Source organism: Ruditapes philippinarum, unplaced genomic scaffold (genome assembly GCF_026571515.1).
Source record: "Ruditapes philippinarum isolate M1 unplaced genomic scaffold, ASM2657151v2 ctg2486_1_1_1_1, whole genome shotgun sequence".
NCBI classification, from domain to species: Eukaryota; Metazoa; Mollusca; class Bivalvia; order Venerida; family Veneridae; genus Ruditapes; species Ruditapes philippinarum.
In genome coordinates, this window is record NW_026861059.1 from 187101 (window position 1) to 207355 (window position 20255).

Below are 20255 nucleotides of genomic sequence, written 5' to 3' on the forward strand. Positions count from 1 at the left end.
TCGGCATATTATATACATCTCAGTTTCAGAGGGGTTTTGTCTTCATGATATTGCTCTCAATCTAAGGATATAGAGAAGATAGCAAATCGACGATCGACAAAAGGACCATGCCACGCAGACATTTTACTTGGACCTTATTCTGCAGTAAAGAAAATCCTTAAAGCGTATTAGATTCATTAATGTTCAAAGCAAACACAAAACATATACAAGTACAGCATTTAATCAGCTCGTTCCTTAAATAAAACAATAAACATGTTACAAGTTTTTGTTACGTTGTTCATGTCCTTCACAGTATGACTTACATACATTGGTTTATTTGTAGAAAACACTGGGAAAATCCGATAAGGTAAAAATAGGACAGCCAGGCAAAAAGTTTGCTGACCGTTCGAGAGGTATTTTATCATTTCCTAGAAAAACAAATGGCTGTTGACTGGAGTTGAGGGGTAACCGTTGGTAGGAGCTAAATTAAATAGTAAAACCTATCGAGGGGAATTGTAACTGGCTGTTGTAAGGAAGTAAATGTTGGCGAGATGACACCTTTAGGAGAAGTTAACGTATATTTCTAAATTTTTATATTTTGAATACTTTTATGTTTTAATGTTCCGATTGCTCTGTGTAAGTAGTTCATTTTTTAGGGTTTGGACCCCGGTGGACCTTTTACTTTGTAAAATAACTGATAACAATAAATGTTTACAATATAGTCTGTTCACTTAAAAAAAAAGTTTCAAAAGTCAGATCAAATTATTTGTTTTTTATATATGCGTTATATTTTCCGTAATTAAAGGCCCATCATGCCTAAGAAATGATTTCATTTTCTTTTCGTGAAAGTTACTAAATAACTAAATATCCTCGTCACCCTCAGCTTCTGTTACGTTTTGGCGATTAGTACAGGTATAGTGATTAAGTACTTCGTATGGAAATGCTAGTACTAATTTGTTTACATTTTACAACTTTTATGACAAATTTTACATTTTCTGCTTCTTTCTTCACTTGTTAACCATCTATTGTACTTTACAACCGTTATTTAAACGTTATACAATTCATGTTTATCTTTTCTTAAGTAGAAAAAATATTCGTTTCTGATGCATAATGTGCCTTTAATCTAAAATTGTGCTATATTTTGTTAAACACAATTTAAACTCAGCAACAAAAATGGTATATATGTAACACACTTCTTGAATACTGCATTAAAATGATTTAAAAAGTAATAACAATCAAAATAGAACTATAGAAATTGTTTGTTTATGACTTATTCATTCGTTTCTGGTTTGGATTATTCAATCTCTTTTGGAATGGGTTATTCCATCTTTTCTGGAATGGGTTATTCCATCTTTTCTGGAATGGATTATTCCATCTTTTCTGGAATGGGTTACTCCATCTTTTCTGGAATGGGTTACTCCATCTTTTCAGGAATGGGTGATTCCATCTGCCTCTTTTAGTCAAACTAAAAGATGACACGGGATCAGTCAACTTTTCTGCTCTTTCTGCGCGGCTTTTACCTGTCAATAAAAAGATTTACCACATTTTATGAAAATACAAAACATGCAGATTATTCCCATAATTCAGCTGTATTATATGAGCCGCGCCATGACAAAACCAAAATAATGCATTTGCGACCAGCATGTATCCAAACCAGCCTGCGCATCCGCGCAGTCTGACCAGGATCCATGCTGTTCGCTATCAGTTTCTCTACTTGCAATAGGGTTTGTAAGCGAACAGCATGGATCCGGATTAGACTGCGCGGATGCGCAGGCTGGTCTGATTCAATGCTTGTCGCAAACGCATTATGTTGGTTTTGTCATGGCGCGTCTCAAATATATCTATAAAGATTTAAGACGGCATATTACAAGTAATATGTTCGCAAAAGAAATATTTCAACGGTAAAGACGTCCAATTTCTTTAATTACATTCTTAAATTTGTCGTAAAACAAAAATTCAATGTGAAGATATTAATATCTTTATTATGATTATTTCATTATTACAGTGTAAAAAGCCATTTTCTATACATTTGTATAAAACAAAAAACATACTACTGTGAACATGTTTATATCTTATTTCTGACAAAATTGACCAATAGCTTACTTTGTCATTTTCTCAACAAGGTTGCTTTTTACAGTAGAAAATATAGGCAATAACCAGTTAAAAATTTCATTTTAACAGGTACATATATTATATTTAAGCAAGAATGAATGGATTTATTTTCCTTTGCAAAATGATGATCTATACAAAATGCAAAGTCTTCTTATTATCCTATTCTGATATTAAAATGACATTATGCCCATCCATGGGTATATATAGAGTGAACAGGTGAAAGTCAAAATAAGTTAACATTTTCTCATAATTCCTGTCGATTTTATAATTTACTTCACATGAACGATAAATAACTTACTATACTAGGCCCTTTGAAATATGTGTTATTATCCGTCGGAATGTATCAGTAACTTTCATTTATAAAGAGAGTAGGGGCAGTCTCTTTTATATATTAAGGTAGATTTATTTTTTACCCTAAACATTTTCAAATACATGTGTTGGTCAATCACCATTATAACGACCAGTTTATTGAAATATATGGTTAAAAAAAGTCAGTTTGACAAGGAAAAAATGAGCAGAATGTCACTTTAAAAATGCTTCTAATTCTTACGTGACGAATCACCCCAATTGAGCTTTGCCAAGCTGTTCAAGTCCCGTTCGTTGGTAACACTATATGCTAAGGACGGCTCGTCATCGTTTGGCACTGAGTCCAATTTGTCAACTAGGTATAAAATCAGTTACACATTAATTGACAGAAGATAGATGAGCTTTACCAAATGAACGCGCTCACATTAGTGGGGCGGGAAATTGAAAAATAGTGCAAATGGTGATACAAGCATGAAACTTTCAGGAAATCATCTTTAGACCACGTAGATTTCAAAAAAGAAGTGGCCCCAAAAATATCTCTGCTCATTCAAGATGGGCGCCCTTTTCAAAATGGCCGTCTTATAAATTTGACGTACATATTAGCTCATTCATTCAAATTTTTTGTAAAGACCTGAAACTTACACTACCATCTTGGATGAGCAGAGATATTTTTGGGCCCTCTTCACTGTTGGAATCTCTATGGTCTAAAGATGATTTCCTGAAAGTTTCATGCTTGTATCACAATTTGACTGTAGAGACCTTATTTCCCGCTCCATGTCTGGATACATATTAACAACCGTGATGATAGGTTAAAACTTTGTCGGCATTATATCATTTAAGGTCTTTTAATTGCCAACGATTGCTTTAAACAATAGTTTATACTAGTCTCATTTTATATGAGTCTTAATTGATATATTTGCACTGAATGAATAAAAATCATATTTCTATAGCAATATACATGTATGTAAATGTATGTATATTATTTTTTTGTTTCATGTAAAATACAATCATATATGTGATATCTATCATTATAACCGACGATCTTATTCTGTGTTTAAAATTATTTTTGGCCAATAGGATTGCACCATTTCAAATAAATTGTAGTAAAATCGGCTTTAAGTACCAGATCCTTTTGCGCAGGCAAGGCGCTGTCAATGATATGAGACCTGCGTATTTATCACACAAGTCTGAAACATGTTGATATTTTAATGCCGAAGAAAATTCTTTTCCTACCTCGCCACTTTTGACCAATTTAATTTTGTAAACACTGACCTATACATAAAGGCAAACATGAACAAGTATTTATAATGTACCATACCACATGCTGGTGGATTTTCAATCATATCCATTATATCGTCAGCTAGTTCCTTGTTTTTTGCCATGTCCTCAAAATCTACATAGTTGCAGAACCGCACTTCCAGAAACTGTTTAGTAGTTCCTTCATCCTCAAATTTACCCACATGACCTTAAAGTTTAAGAAACATATCAAAGTAATGAAAACGACCTTATAAATATTCAAGACTAGAATAAAATTTATAAATAATTAATTTGTTACTGAGTAAAAAAACCGGTCAAAGTAAAATGTCAGCACTATTGAGTGCCTGCCCTTAGCGATATAAATGTAAGTTTGGTTCACGGAAGCCAGTGGAATAATTCTTCTAGTTATGACCGAAACTAAATTTTTCCTCCACCAGTCACCATATAACGTGTGAAGATTTGGTGCGACGTGGTGGACAACTTTTAACAGCTTATTAAGCACTAAGCAATCATAATTGAGATATTTAAATGCTTGTGATGTCTTAACACTTTTGAACACGGGACGTGTAATACATTAATGATACTTCAGTTTCCTTAAAAATATAGTTTAAATGTTATTCATTACGATGTATGAACTTCATAGATATCTTGAAATTCTGCAAGATATCACGTTTCTTTATTGGTTATATGACCCGATATAAACGGTTATATTGCAAGCATCCGTTTATACAAGTCATATAATCTGTCAAACATTTACACCGAATTCATATAACACAGCAAAACTCATTTGAGAAAAATTGAATATTACTTCATAAACTGACAGCAGGTTATATAAATGTCACGTTTATCCAATGAAAAGCGACTTTACAAACATGCAATATTATCATTATTTTCTCACTTATGATTGCATTTTAATCCAGAAAAAATTGACATATATACATAATTTTTATAGACATATTTTTAGAGCCACGCCTCTTTATATTACTATAACCATATCTTTGACATATTGATTACCGTAGCTTAAATAAGCTTAATCATTGGCTCTCATACAACTTTATATTCTACATTTACTACGTAAAGTAAAAATACCCCTCCCCCAAAAAAACAACAAAAAACAAAAACAAAACACAAACACACACACACACACACACACACACACACACGCACGCACGCACGCACGCACGCACGCAAGCGCGCACGCACCCCCCCCCCCAAAAAAAAAAAAAAAAAAAAAAAAAGAAATAAAAAAAAAAAAACACAACAACAAAAAAAACAATGAAAATTGCCTATAGCTTATACTTTTATTAAAATGATTATTATTATTATGCTCTAGACTTATTATCACTAATTACAGGATTGTTAATATCTATAATCTACATAGCATTTATGTCAATTTGCGTTGATTTATGTCGTTGATAAATTTCATAAGTGACTGATAAATTTCATAAGTGACTGCTTTAAAAATACATTTCATTATTTACAAAAAAAATCTTGCAACAAGAGTTTTGATTTGTTTCGTTGGTCACAACTATTAATGAAAAAAATTAGAAATACTACAAAACAACATTTTTTCTTCAAAATTATATGTTAGACCATGTTTTAACATGGAAAAACGCGATTTTTGGGTAATTTCAGGTATTTTCATCATATCCTCTTAACCCATTACCTGATTTACAACGCCTTTTTCACATCCCTTTTTGTTGTCATAAATGGTGTAAAAAATGCCTTATTTCGGCCCCCAACACTTGTTTTTGTTAGAGAAAAGTTGTTTAAAAAATGTGGGAAGTGCCCCTCCTGTTTGGGGGCAGCCCCCCTCATCGCCAAGAAAAGTTTGGACTTGTGAGAGGCTAAAAATGACCCAAGGTCATAAGGTAGCGTATAACCAACGCTGAAAAGCCTTTGACTCTATCTAAATCCATTGAAAAGTTGCAGCACTTTGAAATCAATTTTGATGGAAAAAATCAATGCAAATAGTGATTTTTGGCAATTTTGAGATGTCCCCTCGTTGCCATGGTAACGGGAAATTTAAGACTGAGCATGTTGTTACAAAGGCAATGGTCAAGTCAACATTTGTGCCAAGGTTGATTCGTATTGAAGTAGTTTTTATAGTTTTATAGCAATTTGAACTTGTAACTTGAGAATTTTCAATGAAAACAGCCATTTTCACAAAATGCTCATGCAGTAATGGGTAAAGAGATAAAAAAACATGATATACATAACTCTTTATTATAATCATAAAATAAGTCAATTAACTAATTTTATCTTTATACTAAGATCATTGAAAAGATATTACTGTACCTGAAAATAAGTATGTATGACCGGTCTTCAATCGAACTTCGCACCCAGCAGGTCCTCCCGATTTTGTTTGTATGACCTTTTCTGCCCCTTCATATTGCTCACTGGTCTAAAATCCATAAATTTTGCAGTGCTTTAAATATTATAATTCTTATCTTCACAAAACAATAAAAATTGTTCGTATGTATCATTTTCGTTCGTTCATTTATTATTATATACTTTATTTATTTCAGTTTTTGCTTTTGTTCTTTTTTCAGTCTCTAGCATTGCCAGGTTGGTCGTTAATAGCATAATTATTTAACTACAAAACTATATTCTTTCATTTTTTTTAATTGGAAAGTATAACTTATAAAACAACATTATGCATGAATGTATCTGGTAAATATGCATAAAATTTGTAGTTTTCCCATAAACACATGCACAGATTGAATCCTATACTGTTTCTTTTCTTAAAAACGGCAGATTTTCCTACTTTTCTTTAAATAATTTCAGATTTACGCACTTATGTTTGTATTTTACATTTTTTTTTATCAATTTTCAATGTTCTTAATATTAAAGTATGTAAGTGAACCACCTATTTTCATGTCATAATAAATTGGCAATGGAAATTGAGTTATCGTTATTTTATGACATGCCGTATTAGTTTTAATTAAAGCATTATGTTACATTATTTCGCATAAATGTGTACACCATTGTTATACTTATATATACAAATTATACGTTTATAAAATAAATAATTAATTACAGAAATTTAATGTTAAAAATCGATTGGCATAAAATATCAAGACTTAAACCGTAAACCTTCTGGGACCAAACGTGATAAACCATTGTCACAAGCTAAGAGCTAGGCCAGCCTGCACATCCCTATAGTCTGACCAAGCTCAACTCTGTTCGTAGCATAAATTTGATAAAAATTGATTTTTGTTTTAAATAACTTTTTTCCAGACACAAAACTTGGCAACGCCATTAGATAAATTCGGTGGGTGAAAGGCTAAAAAGAAAGAGTTACCTTTAAGACGTTTGAAACGTTTAATCCATACCGAGAAACCGATCTCATATGTGACGTCATCTGTTGCTCATCGACAACCTTTGCAACTATTACTGGAAGAGTAAATGATTAAGATGGGTATGTCTGTTCTCTTGTCCAATCAGATAGCAGTAAATAGTCAAGAAATACATTGAAATATTGCCTTGATTTAAAAAAGATGCAATTACAAAAGACGTGATGCATCTATAAAGTAAGTATACAATTTAATAATACAATATAATCCATTGTTTTTAGCAGTAAATGGTAAACAATACATTGAAATATTTCCTTGATTTAACAAAGATGCAATACCTAAAAAGACGCGATGCATACATTTAATAAAGTAAAAAACTCTAATGATACAACTTGTTTCTAGTTCGATTCAAATAACAGGAACTTGGCAAAGACGTTTGAGAAACTATACCATAAAAATTGAAAACCACATTTCTTACAAGAAACGTATAACACATTTTAATCTAACTTCTTTATTTTGCAATTCATGGTCGTGAGCTTAAAAAAAATCTTTTCAAAACACACATAATAGTTTTTAACAAGTGACTTATACTAAATTTGTTATTATTTCTTTTTATATACCTTTAATGACCACAGAGCTTTACAGTTTCTTAGGATATTTAAATGTATATCCGCAGTATATAAGAGTTTCATACCATAATCAGATTTGCAAGCGTCTGCTTTGAGGTTTGGTTTGCAGGAACAGGGAAATACTGTAGGTAGGACAGCCAGCAATAGGATACCAGTCGGTAAAATATATGATTTATTCGCCATCTTGCTTCCTTATTAATTTGTTGCGATAGTTATAACTTCAAAATCTAAAATAGTTAAAGAAAGTCTAAGGAGAAAAATCAGTGGCCCAAAGATTGCCAGTATCTAGACGCGGGGATTTATTAGTATGTTATTATTTTATAAGTACAACAAGTCAACAGCATACTTTAAACAAGTTGCCAAATTTATAATCGATATGAAGATTATGTAATTCGTTTAAAAAAGAATCCTAACCTTACGTGCCTAAGCTTTTGTACTGAGGCGACACTATTCGATTAAGCTACAATGCGTGAAACCGAGTTAAGCAAAATTGATCTTAAAGTTTTGTCTTTTATAGCATACTTTAATCTATAAACAACAAAAATTTTCTTTCACGTTCAGTGAACTTTTACCGATATCGCTTATTACGGTATACCGCTTATAACGATAAACCGCTTATAACGATGATGTTGCCGCAGTCCCGCTTTTGTTATTTCAAATCGTTTGTCTCTCGGATCTAATGATATTCGGATATAACGATATAACTTCTGTCCTCTGAATATCGTTATAAGCGGAGTTAACTCTACTTACTGATTTTAAAACTTCTTAAAAAAACAACACATAAAAACGTAGTAAAACAAGTATAAAAAACAATAACATTTAAAAAATACTAACCAATTATCATAAAAGATTCAAACACGAGTTAATAGAAAATAACAGCAACCAGTTCAAATTAAATACACGACTTCATATCAAGAAAATATTATAAAAAATAAAATAGAGATAAAATTCTCACCGATTCTCACACCTCAATGCTTCCAAATATTTCGATTAGTTGTTTTTTTGTGTGCAATAATATTTAAAGTCCAGCAGAACTGTCACAGTTATATACGGACAGCGTTAGAAATGTTGATTCAAAATCATCAGAATCCAGCAGACTAGTGGCATTACAGTCATTATTCATGTGAGAGAGAAAAAAACTGTCATAATTTATCATAATTGTACGATTATTATAAGAATTATATAATTATATGGTATTTATTTCATTTAATACATGCTATTTATAAAATACCAAATATGCTTATCGAAATGCTAATCAGCTGAAGTCATGATAAATTATCTCTGAAATAATATATGGCCTCCTATTCCAGGATAACTTGGACGCGTGTAATGTTAGTCACTCCCTAAGCACTCAATAATATTTGGAATAGAAATGTTATATTTACAATTATTTTGTCACCATAAATGGTTTAATTTAGTAACAATAATTATGCTATTACAACATTCATACTGACATTTTGTATCACAATGCTTTTTTAACACATACATACATGTATATACATAGATAATATATATTTCTAATACTTTAAAATCATTTTATTTTCAGAGGGCATTTTTTTGCGCTAGGAAAAAAAGGTTTATTTAAATCCGCGCTTATGTAAGTTAAAGTTGTTTGAAATACATGCACAGATAAAGTTGTTCACGAAATCGTGAATTCGAGAAGTTGAAATAGTGAATTCACGAAGTTGAAACAGTGAAATCGTGAACTTGATTTCTTGAAGCAGAATTTGTGAATTCCGGATGTTCCGGATTGTAACTTAACGAAGATAAATCGGGAATTCTTTAAGTTGAAATGTCCTCACCGGTCTTTCGTAAGAAACATACCATAACGTCATTACCGAGTTTCAAGATATTGTTATAATACCTGTGGATGAAACTGGCGGGGAATTTTAGCACTGGTTGGGTTTGACCCATATAAGTAACTGTCAAACCGTTACTTGGCAAATGACATCATCTCCGTCTATCGTCAAGGAGAAATAACTCTCTTAATAACAAAATATAAACAATCACAGATGGTGTCCCTGTTACACACATGCTTTGATTTTAAATAAATTGATATCTACATGTATACAATGAAAAGGTTAAAGATAAAAAATGCTAATAGATCTACTATGTATCTTGGGGTTTAGATGATATGGAATACGTGGTATCCAGACTTTTGCCCCATTGGCTGATATTTGCCCCCTCATATCTTAATCAACCGTGGGTATTCGACGATGATTAAATGTTGTTAAGTGCAATACCAAACATTCTGTGAACGAGTACAGAGTGGTCAAAACAATGTTGAACGAGGCGCTAGCTTGGTCTGATAAACGTTTTATTTTATCGCCACATCAGCGTTGTTTGAGCCTTGTGGAGGCTGTAAAAAGTCGCCCCGTACATTCAATTAGAGATGTTATTCTGATCTTTTTTGATCGTTCAGCACGACATTATTGTTGTGCTTGTGGTAATTTAGTTCTTTCCATTCGGCTGTTTTCTTGTCGGTTGGTTCCAGTTTTCCTCATTGAATACTGTTGAATCACACTTAGGGTATGTGGCCCGCTTTTAAAATGTGTCTTTTGACGTATTATCTTTGATATGCAAGTTTCATAACATCTGATCCCCTTTCAAAATCAATTTTATTTAGTTCCGCCCACAATCTGACTAAAGTTCAGATCTACTTATTTCTTTTATGTAGATATGATGATGACAGTATATGTTTCGCCTTCTTTATAATTCGGATTTCCTGAGAAAGCTATTGTAACCATGCAATCAAACCGGTTTAAACATAGGCATTAGAAGAAGTATCAAAATACCGTTATACGTGGAATAAAACAAATTGTTGATTTTGTTAGAAAAAAAAATGTTGGAAGTAATTTTTAACAAATTACTTGAAAAAATAGAGTCAACTTTTAAAGGACAAGATTGTTTTGCCAGTTTAACTGTCGGCTATATTGACAAAGCCATGTTTGTTCTCGAAATCGTGAATATTACCTTATCTGTATTGGTTTTGCAAGGGTTAAAATTAGAAACCACATCGCTTTGGAAATTATGAAAGCTCGCCGATGACTGATTGTGTGAATAGTCATCATAATAATTTCGTATATGGTCACGCTCAGATCTAGAGCATGATTTAGAGCTGATTTTAATCATATTGGTTCCGCCAATTGTTTTCTCGTTAAGGGCAAACGCATTTTTTACTTAGGGACCATATGCCGCTTTTCATGGAATGGCACTGACATGTAACATTGAGGGTTCCGTGATAACCGCCATATGAACACATCTGCGGATGTTTCAAAATTCCAAATTTTACCAGTTCATTTTAAATGTTGAATACTGCTTAAGCCGGTGCTAGGGGGCGTGGACGGTAACTTGCACATTCCATTATCGTCCATGAACAGGCTCAATCAAACCGAGTCTGAAACATTTTCAATTTTTTCGCTTTGTACATTCTTTAGGGATTCTTTATTTCTCTCTATTTTATCGCCACATCAGCGTTGTTTGTGTCGTGTGGAGGCCCGTAAATACAATCAGGGATGTTATATTTTCGATCCTTAAAGATCGTTCAGCACGACATTATTGATGTGCTTGTGGTATTTTAGTTATTTCCATTCGGCTGTTTTTTTCCGGGTTGTTTAAGCATTCCTCACTTGAATACTGTTGAATCAGCCTTAGGATATGTGACCTGCTTTTTAAATTTGTCTTTTGACGTCTTATCTGTAATATGCATGCTTTATAACCTCTGATCCCCTTTCAAATTCCATTTTATTTAGTCCTGCCCTTGTTTTCTTGTTATAGACAAACGCATTTTTTACTTGGGGACCATATTTCGCTTTTCATGGAATGGCACTTACATATCACATTGAAGGTTCCATGATAACCGCCATATGAACACATCTGCGGATGTTTCAAAATTCCAAATTTTACCAGTTCATGTTGAATGTTCAATACTGCTCAAGCCGGTGCTAGGGGGCATGGAAGGTAACATGCACATACCATGAACAGGATCCAATAAAGAATGCTATTGGAACAGCACGTGGTGCAAACGCTGAAAATTCATTGTTTGTATTTTATAGCATGTGAACTAAAATATTTTTCTTCATCATCTTCTTTTTAAAATACGGCTAATGGTTCATCATCATCATCATCATCATCATTATCATCATCATCATCATCATCACCACCACTATCATCTACCTACAGGTCTATGTAACTGTATGTCAACTTTCATACTCAATATTTTCTCAAGATGCAAAAGTTGTCAATGCGAAGATCATCGAAAATAAAACTGTTTAATGCCTAACAGTGAAACGAAATTGAAAATCAAACGAAGTTCATGAATCCAGTGCGATTTAACATTTTATTAAAATATACAGAGCAACTCTATGTCTGTGACGTAATAGTTTGACTTTGAATCAATCAATTAATGACTCTTTTTCTAAAAAAAACCTCAAAGCTTTGAGCAGTAGGAAACATTGGTATCCGGGTCGTCAATAACTTTGAATTATCGCTCTTATATGGATTAAGGCGTCGGTTAGCACAGATAACAACACACATTGTAAGTGTGCAAAACCTGGATGTGCGATTTTGTGATAAATGGGGTTAAAACTGAAAACTATTATTTTCATTTTCCACAGATTTCGATGACTTTGGAACGATTTTATCAATATGAACATAACTGCATTACTGCTATGTTATACGTGCCGTGTTTATAAATGAAACAAGAACAATATTTATTGATTTTTTTGTTTATTCCTCTAATTAAAAAACATATTCAAAAATGCATTTTGTTAAAATGAAAGACAGTGTCGATGTAACAAAAATCTAATCATTATAATAACAAAAACGTTCAGGTAGATTATGTACACGAATAAGTTAAAGAACTGCTATAAAATACCATAATAATAACAATAAAAGATGAAATGATAAAGAATATGTCAGTATTAGTTGGAACCAGTATTTTGAACTATCCTCGGTTTCCAATATACATCAATATTATCCCATCTGTCGTTATATCTTGGATTTAAAGGTTGATTATCTATAAAAGAATATGGCACAAAACCGCGCCTTGTCAACATTTTTACCATCCACTGGATATTTTGCTCTGGACATGCAACACCAGGTTGACTCTTAAGGTTTTGCATGCCCCTCCATTCCATGGTGATCAGTAGAACCTTGAATCTGTTAAATATATGTTCTGATCTCTCAAGTACTCGACACTCATGGCCTTCTGCAAAAAATGAAAACATAAACTTAAATACTATAAATAACAGAATAAAAGATGTTGTTCAAATTCGGTAAAGATTTTTTTCCATTTGTGTATTTAAGAGCAAGAAATAATAGGTTTGGTTAACAACGAGAAGTCAGTATGCATGCTATAGATGTTCCTTAGATGTAAGAATTGGTAAGTTTTATGCCAAGAACGTTCAAGAACTGTTAAGAATAAAGTAGCATTTGTTTAGACACGGGAAAGACGTATAGACATAAAATCAACAGTCAAGATCATCACTAAATGGTTTAATTTTAGAATAAAACATAATGTATTACCTTATGTTTGAAATATGGAACTATAAAGGACTTTCCAGTTCGGAAAAATTTAAAATATTTCAGGCTCAATATGTTATACAAGATTAATGATATTTTTTATTATAATATATAATGGACACGGACGAACACAATAGTTTATGACAACAGGTGTAAAATCTAGAGGCATCAAAAATGAAATCAGTCATAACCAGTTTATAATGAATAAAACATACCAATATCCAGTTTCAAAACAATATATGGTGTAAATATTAAATCTGCCAAGTCATCCAAGAGAATACTTTTGACTGTTACAGATTCAGTCATATTTAAATGTTCGCTATCAGATACAAGTCGGAATGTCCCTTTATTTGTACGATTACTCACATCCATTTTGACTGTTCGTCTTTCATTGGAAACAGCATTATTAAGTACTGTAATATTGTTTTCAAACTTATTTGCATGGATAGAACTTGTCAGTTTTTGTATATGAAGTATTGTTGGTTCCACTGATATCACAGATTGCCCGGCAGCTGCTGCTAGTAGGCTGAAGTATCCAATATTTGCTCCAATATCAAGAAAAGTTATTGGCCTATCTTGACTTAATATGTTGTAAAGCAGACGTGTTATTGCACCTTCCCATTGGCCATATTTGAGTATATCGCCTGAAACATATATATCTTCCATTTTGCTATAAGTACAAATTATGAAACGCTTTGGCGTCGTAGTTCTCACACATGAGTTCGGATCAAACACACTTGGTTTCGAAATGTCATATATATTAACAGTGCGGGAAAATTGTTGTTTCTGATCATCTACTGCCCCTTTTGGATCGTCTTCGTCTTCAGGTTGCATATATGGAAGTTTAGAAACATGTTTGAGAATACTGTCATTTGGCAATTTTGGTATTTCGCTCTCAGTATTATCTGATTGTACTAATATATGTTCACGAGGATACGTTGAATCTAAAGGTTTAGGTACTTGTCTCTGAAGGTTCAAAACTTGGTCTGATTGAGGCATTTGATTTTGGCCTTCCTGATAGTTTTCTGTTTTGCCTCGATTTTTAAAATCTGTAAAATTCACTTGTTGAAAATACTGGCTTAATGATGATTCTTCGGCCCTGGCGTATTCAATGAGGTTGCTTTTACTTGAGGGGAAATACACAATAAGAGATGATATCATACCTGAAGTAATAAAACGAATAATTGGATAAGAACATAAGTCATTTTGTGCAGCCTAAAATTATAAAATTTGAATAATTTCTTAAATAGATCAGCTTGGGCACTTAAATGGAAAGTTATTAAAAAAGAAACAAATTAAGAAATTTACTCGGAAATAAAGTGAAAATCGTATTTGATACTTTTCACAGCCGATTTGAGTGAAAACTGTTGCAACGCCATTTATCTTTTGGTCATTATTCACAATTAGATGTTGCACATACGTTACTAATCTTAAAAATGCAACACAATTGTTGTCCCTTTAAACTGAAGGTTTAAAAGACGAATATTTATGCATGTATTTCATGACAAGCGACAAAGGTATATGAAATAATGCAGTCGCATTCGTTATTACACCTCTCATTACGTCTAACATTTAAATATATGCTGGATGTAATTAGATTCATGTCATCATGTCATGGCCGACAGATACATCGTGTAAAGAGTCTTTGTCCTTTTTGTTATTTCAATTGACATTTTATTAATTAATGTATTTATGTATTTATATATTTTTTTCACAATAATTCTTTAAGTTTTTACTATAAGCAGTAAATTTAATTTCCCATTTTAAAAAAAGCTGTTAATAAAGTGTTAGAGATGTTGCACTTCTCATTATTTATTCGGAGCAAACTCTGCAATTTTAGCTATTTGTGTTTGTGGTCATTGCTTCTAAGGGAAACTATCATTTTTGAGAATTATCTGCATGTCATGTGTACATTTAATAGTATGTAAAGTACAAATATATACCATTGTTTACATTTAATAAGAAAACGTCTAAATCCTGAAGTTACTTAAACGCCATAACTACAAATATCCGTAAAGACCGTAACAGCCAGTGCGTGCGTGCGTGCATATACGTGTAATATTGTTTCGAAGAGCGGACTGTTGTTGTTGTAGCATGTTTAGATTCTGTGTCTTTATGATCTAAAACACACGTAATACACTTTTTTAAAAAAGACCAAAATATTTTGTTTTCACTAAAACGCCAAACAAATTATGTGAATCAGGTTCATTGTACCACGTTTCTGTAAGACGTTGTGTCAAAGTGACACTAAATCTAACAACTTTAAAATATAAGTGCTATAGGCATTAAATAAACTTAACACGATAGAACATTCTTACCTGCTAAAAGCAAAAAACATAGAACCATTCGTTTCTTTTTAGCGTAAATCACCTGTGTTGATGTTGCCAATTTCATTTTAACTTTATCTTTAACACTGCTGCCTAATTTACTTAATTATTACATAGTTTATTCCTGAACAAGTTGTGTGTGTATATAATGTATATATAACACACATCGATCAAATGGTAAATGTACACCTGAACATGCATCATGCACGTTGTTGTTGCACATGGTTGCGGTACGATTGTCAAAAACCTACTACGACATGATGTATGCTAATTAAATACTTTCATTGTAATGTTAAACAATAGCTTAAATAAGATTACGAATGCTAATTTTATGTTTCCTTGTTAATGTAGATTTCATACGTAATATATGTTTCTTGTTAGGGGGCAGTTTGTTCTGAATCAATTCATTAAATCTATAGAAATGATCAATTCGTACACTTACAAAATTGATAACACAGTTTATAGTAGCAAATGTCTCACAACTGTGGAAAATCAATATTTTTTCTAGTTGAATATTTCTTTTAATTTTTTAATATGATTACTTCAATTTTATTAGGGTTGTGCATTTGGTATATTATGCCATTCACATGAATAACTGGTTAATTATGCTGAAATGGGATCTACGTGGCCGAGTAGTTTCGGTTGCTGACTTCAAATCACCTGTCTCTCACAGTTGTAAGTTTTAATCCCGTCAAGCACTTTGGGTTCTTTCATGTGAATGAGCTATTCAGCCAGTTTACAGAAGCTCGGTTAATGCGGTTGTATAACAGCGTTACCGTCACTTCATTCACGCGGTAATTTCAACGCATAAACATGGGAACCACGTTTATGATGTAGCGCGCTATGCTGTAATTAAAATTGATTATATGGGGCGCAACTGCGCCTTTTTGCCGCAAACAAGACTTTCTAATTATAATAATTAAAAAAATAGTATTTCAACTGAAACGATGATGATGATAAAATCTTACTCATGATGATTGTGATGATGGTCATGTCGATAATGATAATGGTGCTGCTGATGATTATGATGAATATGATGATGATGTTGTAGATGATAATGGTGATGGTTATGATGATGATGATAGTGGTGGTGATGATGAAAATGGTGATGAAAATGATGGTGATCGTGTTGGTGATGATGATAATGATGGTGATGATAATAGTTGTGGTTCTCCTGATGATGATGGCCGTGGTGGTAATGATGTTGATGGTGATGATGATAATGGTAGTGGCTACGATGATGATCGTGGTGGTGATATTTTCTAATGGTGATGACAATGGTGGTGGTTATGATGATGATGGTGGTGTTGATGATGTTGATGGTGATTATAATGGTGGTTTATTTTTTTATTATTCAACTTTTAGTATTTTGAGCATAACTGTTTAATTACATTTAATTTTTATTGTCACACCATCACAAACATTACTGAATAGTGTCTGTCGGTATTTATAATACATGATGTAGAAAAGTCTTCTGAACTTGTTTAATGAAAATGGTCCGAATGTGGAGATATATAAACTTTCCTGCACACAAGACGTGTCGATAATTGATCAGACACTTAAAATATTATGAAATAGTGTCATTTTCTACGAAAGGACATGAGCACATATGTATTATATAAAACTGTTTTAACCGCTTCGCTTAAGCTATGTGTCGACAAAGAATTGAGAAATGTTGAGTTGTACGGACTACTAAACATTTATGTTAAACGTTTGCGTACTTCTACGGTGTTTGCGTCACATTCCTCTATACTTATATGTGGTCAGCTATTGTCTTTAGTTCACAATGCATAACTCGAACTTGGTTTGACAAATTATAGAATACTACTGTCAAGTTCTACGCATATGTAATGGAATAAGGTCAACTGAGTTTTACAGTTTTCTATTAACTCAAAGTCACGCATAAAAAGTGGTCTAGCAGGAAGGATAAGGTTTTCACCCATTAATATCCATCTTGCGTATACCTTTTATAATTCAATTTAACATTTTTTATCATGTTTCACACTCGCTATACACCCCGTTCACAACCGTACGCGTTCTAGACTCTAAACACAAGGCATGACCGTTTACCGCTTAAAGCAGTTCGATTTGAGTGATGACCACTCACATACAAGTAGAAGAAAGTCCATATTTTATACTAAAAACGGATTTTGATACAACAAATGCGTTTTGGACCTGATTAAGTAGTAAATATCGACATCATTCGCAAATTTCAACAAATAAACTACAATTTGCCGCCAATTTAACAAAATTTATTCAATTTGCAGAAAAAAGCAAATTCTGCTTCTGAAATTTATCCACTTTTCTTAAGCTATGTGTCGACAAAGTTCTCAATATTTTCTGACCACACAAAATTGATAAGTTTAGAAACATCGATTAAGTTATGATTCATTTGAGCGTGTGGCCCTTAGGTATTTTTGATTCAAAGTATATCTCTTCTGAAAAGTAAACTGCCTTAAATATAAAACACAAGCTATCGGCTCTTGTGATAAATATATTAAACCACTGAAGCTACACGTAATCATTTAGCTGTATTTCCATACACCGTAAAGGTGTTAATTACTTTATAACAAATGGTTTCATTTTACTACTATACTTATGACTTTAATTCAAGGTAAATGTACTAAAAAATTTAACAAAAACTAATTTTTCTAAATAAAGGGCGAATACTCTTAACAGAGAATTCTTTGGAGAATATCACTGGTTGTTTACCTTTACATTTTTATAGATTGGATTTCAATTATATTTGACCATGCTATTTAATTTACGATAAACACATATTAAACACGATTTTTAGTTTTGAAGAGAATTAAAATTAGATAGTTGACAAAATCAATCCAAACTTCACCCTTCTCAATATGTTTTGATCAGTTATGGATATCTTGGCAGGCAGAACTGACAATTTTTCAAACAGAAGAAAATGGTGTTCCTTTGTTGATATGATACAGTATCATCATGTGATACAATATGATTCGATACAATACGATATCATATGATATCTGGTCATTATTTCGACACAAAATATAGTTCAAAATACTATTAAAGGGACTCCACTGAGGTCTTTTGACATGATTGGACTGAAAATATTTTTTCCAGATAAACGTACCATTTGATGTAGGTTTAGACCACTTATCTTTGTGCAAAATTTCAGATCATTCGCGCACTTCGTTTTTCCAGAATAATTATTCAAATTGTAAAAAAATGACCCAAAATGAAAAGCGTTTAAACGCTTTTCACTCAAATCGGGCTAAGAAAAGCATAAAAATACGATTTTCAATTTATTTCAAAGTATTTTTCTTATCTATCTTTGCATATATTTCTGTTTAAAGTGCCCCAGCTCATTTATGTAAGAAATTCAAATGTTATGTTTTTAGGCTTTCAAACCTCAGTGGAGTCCCTTTAAGGATATTTTAGCAAAAATGGCGAGGATACCGAAACAACCGTTATTACAGAGAAGCTCAAACAGTTGATTTTATGAATGTAGGTATTTATTTCCATATTAATATATTCTTTATTTTCTTCTGTGACTCATACTGACATTTTGATATTTTGTAGTAGTTATGTTAACTGCTTACCATACTTTTCTTATGTTATGTAAATATGTTATAACCGCCACGGTAATTTGGCGATGAACATGTATTTGTTTTTGCCAATAAAATATTTGACTTGACTTGACATCATAACAGCGGTATTACACAAATGGTTTGATAAACTGCCAATTGCGACAGTATTTTCAACAAAATCATGTGATATACTAACCAAAAACACTCTGCGGCGGTATTTCAACAGTATATCATAGTTTTAGAGTTTAATCGTATACATACATATACATGCACAGTGCGTTAACTTGAGTGCAGGTTTTAGTTACCCGCACTCCAGAGCTTGCCCATTTGGTTTCCTTTTATAGTATAGTACATGTGTGTAATCAATAACCCACGTGAATCGCCATAAATTCTATAAATATCTTTCGTTATTGTTAAAATTGTTAAAGTTCAGTTGATAAAAAGAATGGGGTCTGTTTATGTTTCAGGCAGTTATTATATTTTATCCTCGACATTTTTTATTATCACATGGTTAGGGATATTTTCTTTCTTCTTATATTTGGCGTCCGCGCCGAAGCGCGGCGCCCTTTATGGAATGAGAAAAGGCGACAGCAACTTCTCGAGCCTTTTAGTTGGTCATAATAAAAGCCGATCATTCCGATCGGTATGATGGTGCTTAACAATGAAATGTCGCGATATGTACAATGAATAGCGAACTGGAGAATTTCGCAATGCAAACATTTTCAAATGAAATAACATTTTCTGTCTCTCCGGTTTTTGTATTTTCTGATCGCAAGATCAGTAAATACATAGCTAACATCCACGTTCTAACACAAATTTTCCTCACAGACCTAACAACGCAAATTAGTTCTCACTCAAAACTGCTTAAAAACCAGCAATTTAAAAGAAAGAATAATTTTTAATATAGACATTTTACGAATTAATGGCATTAAAAGTTTAGATTAGTTAATAGAAATATGAGTTTACAATCACAAATTTCGCGGATGAATATCTTTTTTACTCAATGAATAATGTTCGACTATTTCCGTAAAGAATAATCAATGAAAATGCTATTTTTAGCTATGTCGATTACCGAATACTCCAGAGCGTAGTACACAAATAAATCTGACTGTTGAGTAATGGAATATATACATGTCGGACTGTTTTGGCGAGAAGATTTTCGCTAAATTATTTTCATCAGTGTTTAACAACAGGTTTATCGTGAACATAATACCTCGAAATTAATAAGGATTACAAATACGAAATGAAAATTCTCAATTTTAG

At 32.4% G+C, this 20255-nt stretch overlaps 2 protein-coding genes across 3 annotated transcripts; both read right to left on the reverse strand.

Moving 5' to 3' along the window:
* Positions 1-204: 204 nt before the first annotated feature.
* Positions 205-8692, reverse strand: LOC132714396 (uncharacterized). 2 transcript variants are annotated; one of them, XM_060697276.1, is made up of 7 exons: positions 8535-8692; positions 7645-7806; positions 6959-7050; positions 5953-6058; positions 3716-3862; positions 2642-2734; positions 205-1499 (listed from the first exon to the last, which is right to left on the reverse strand). In XM_060697276.1, the coding sequence occupies exons 2-7, from the start codon at positions 7760-7762 to the stop codon at positions 1243-1245; spliced, it is 813 nt and encodes a 270-aa protein (XP_060553259.1). In that variant the 5' UTR covers positions 7763-7806; positions 8535-8692; the 3' UTR covers positions 205-1242. The 2 variants fall into 2 exon arrangements, with proteins under 2 accessions (XP_060553259.1, XP_060553257.1); XM_060697274.1 differs by having other exon boundaries at positions 2642-2752.
* Positions 8693-12290: 3598 nt separating this feature from the next.
* LOC132714400 (uncharacterized) lies at positions 12291-15568 on the reverse strand. Its single transcript, XM_060697281.1, has 3 exons — positions 15421-15568; positions 13318-14265; positions 12291-12788 (listed from the first exon to the last, which is right to left on the reverse strand). The coding sequence occupies exons 1-3, from the start codon at positions 15494-15496 to the stop codon at positions 12502-12504; spliced, it is 1311 nt and encodes a 436-aa protein (XP_060553264.1). The 5' UTR covers positions 15497-15568; the 3' UTR covers positions 12291-12501.
* Between the last annotated feature and the right edge of the window lie 4687 nt (positions 15569-20255).

Excerpts from the sequence above, each read along its gene's own strand:
- LOC132714396 (XM_060697274.1), bottom strand. The coding sequence starts at position 7,762 with ATGGCGAATAAATCATATATTTTACCGACTGGTATCCTATTGCTGGCT. Across the intron at positions 2,753-3,715 it reads TGAAAATCCACCAGCATGTG|TTGACAAATTGGACTCAGTG; the intron begins GTATGGTACATT and ends TTTTATACCTAG. Across the intron at positions 1,500-2,641 it reads CAATTGGGGTGATTCGTCAC|GTAAAAGCCGCGCAGAAAGA; the intron begins GTAAGAATTAGA and ends TTTTATTGACAG.
- LOC132714400 (XM_060697281.1), bottom strand. The coding sequence starts at position 15,496 with ATGAAATTGGCAACATCAACACAGGTGATTTACGCTAAAAAGAAACGA. Across the intron at positions 14,266-15,420 it reads ATGTTTTTTGCTTTTAGCAG|GTATGATATCATCTCTTATT; the intron begins GTAAGAATGTTC and ends TTATTACTTCAG. Across the intron at positions 12,789-13,317 it reads TGTTTTGAAACTGGATATTG|AAGGCCATGAGTGTCGAGTA; the intron begins GTATGTTTTATT and ends CATTTTTTGCAG.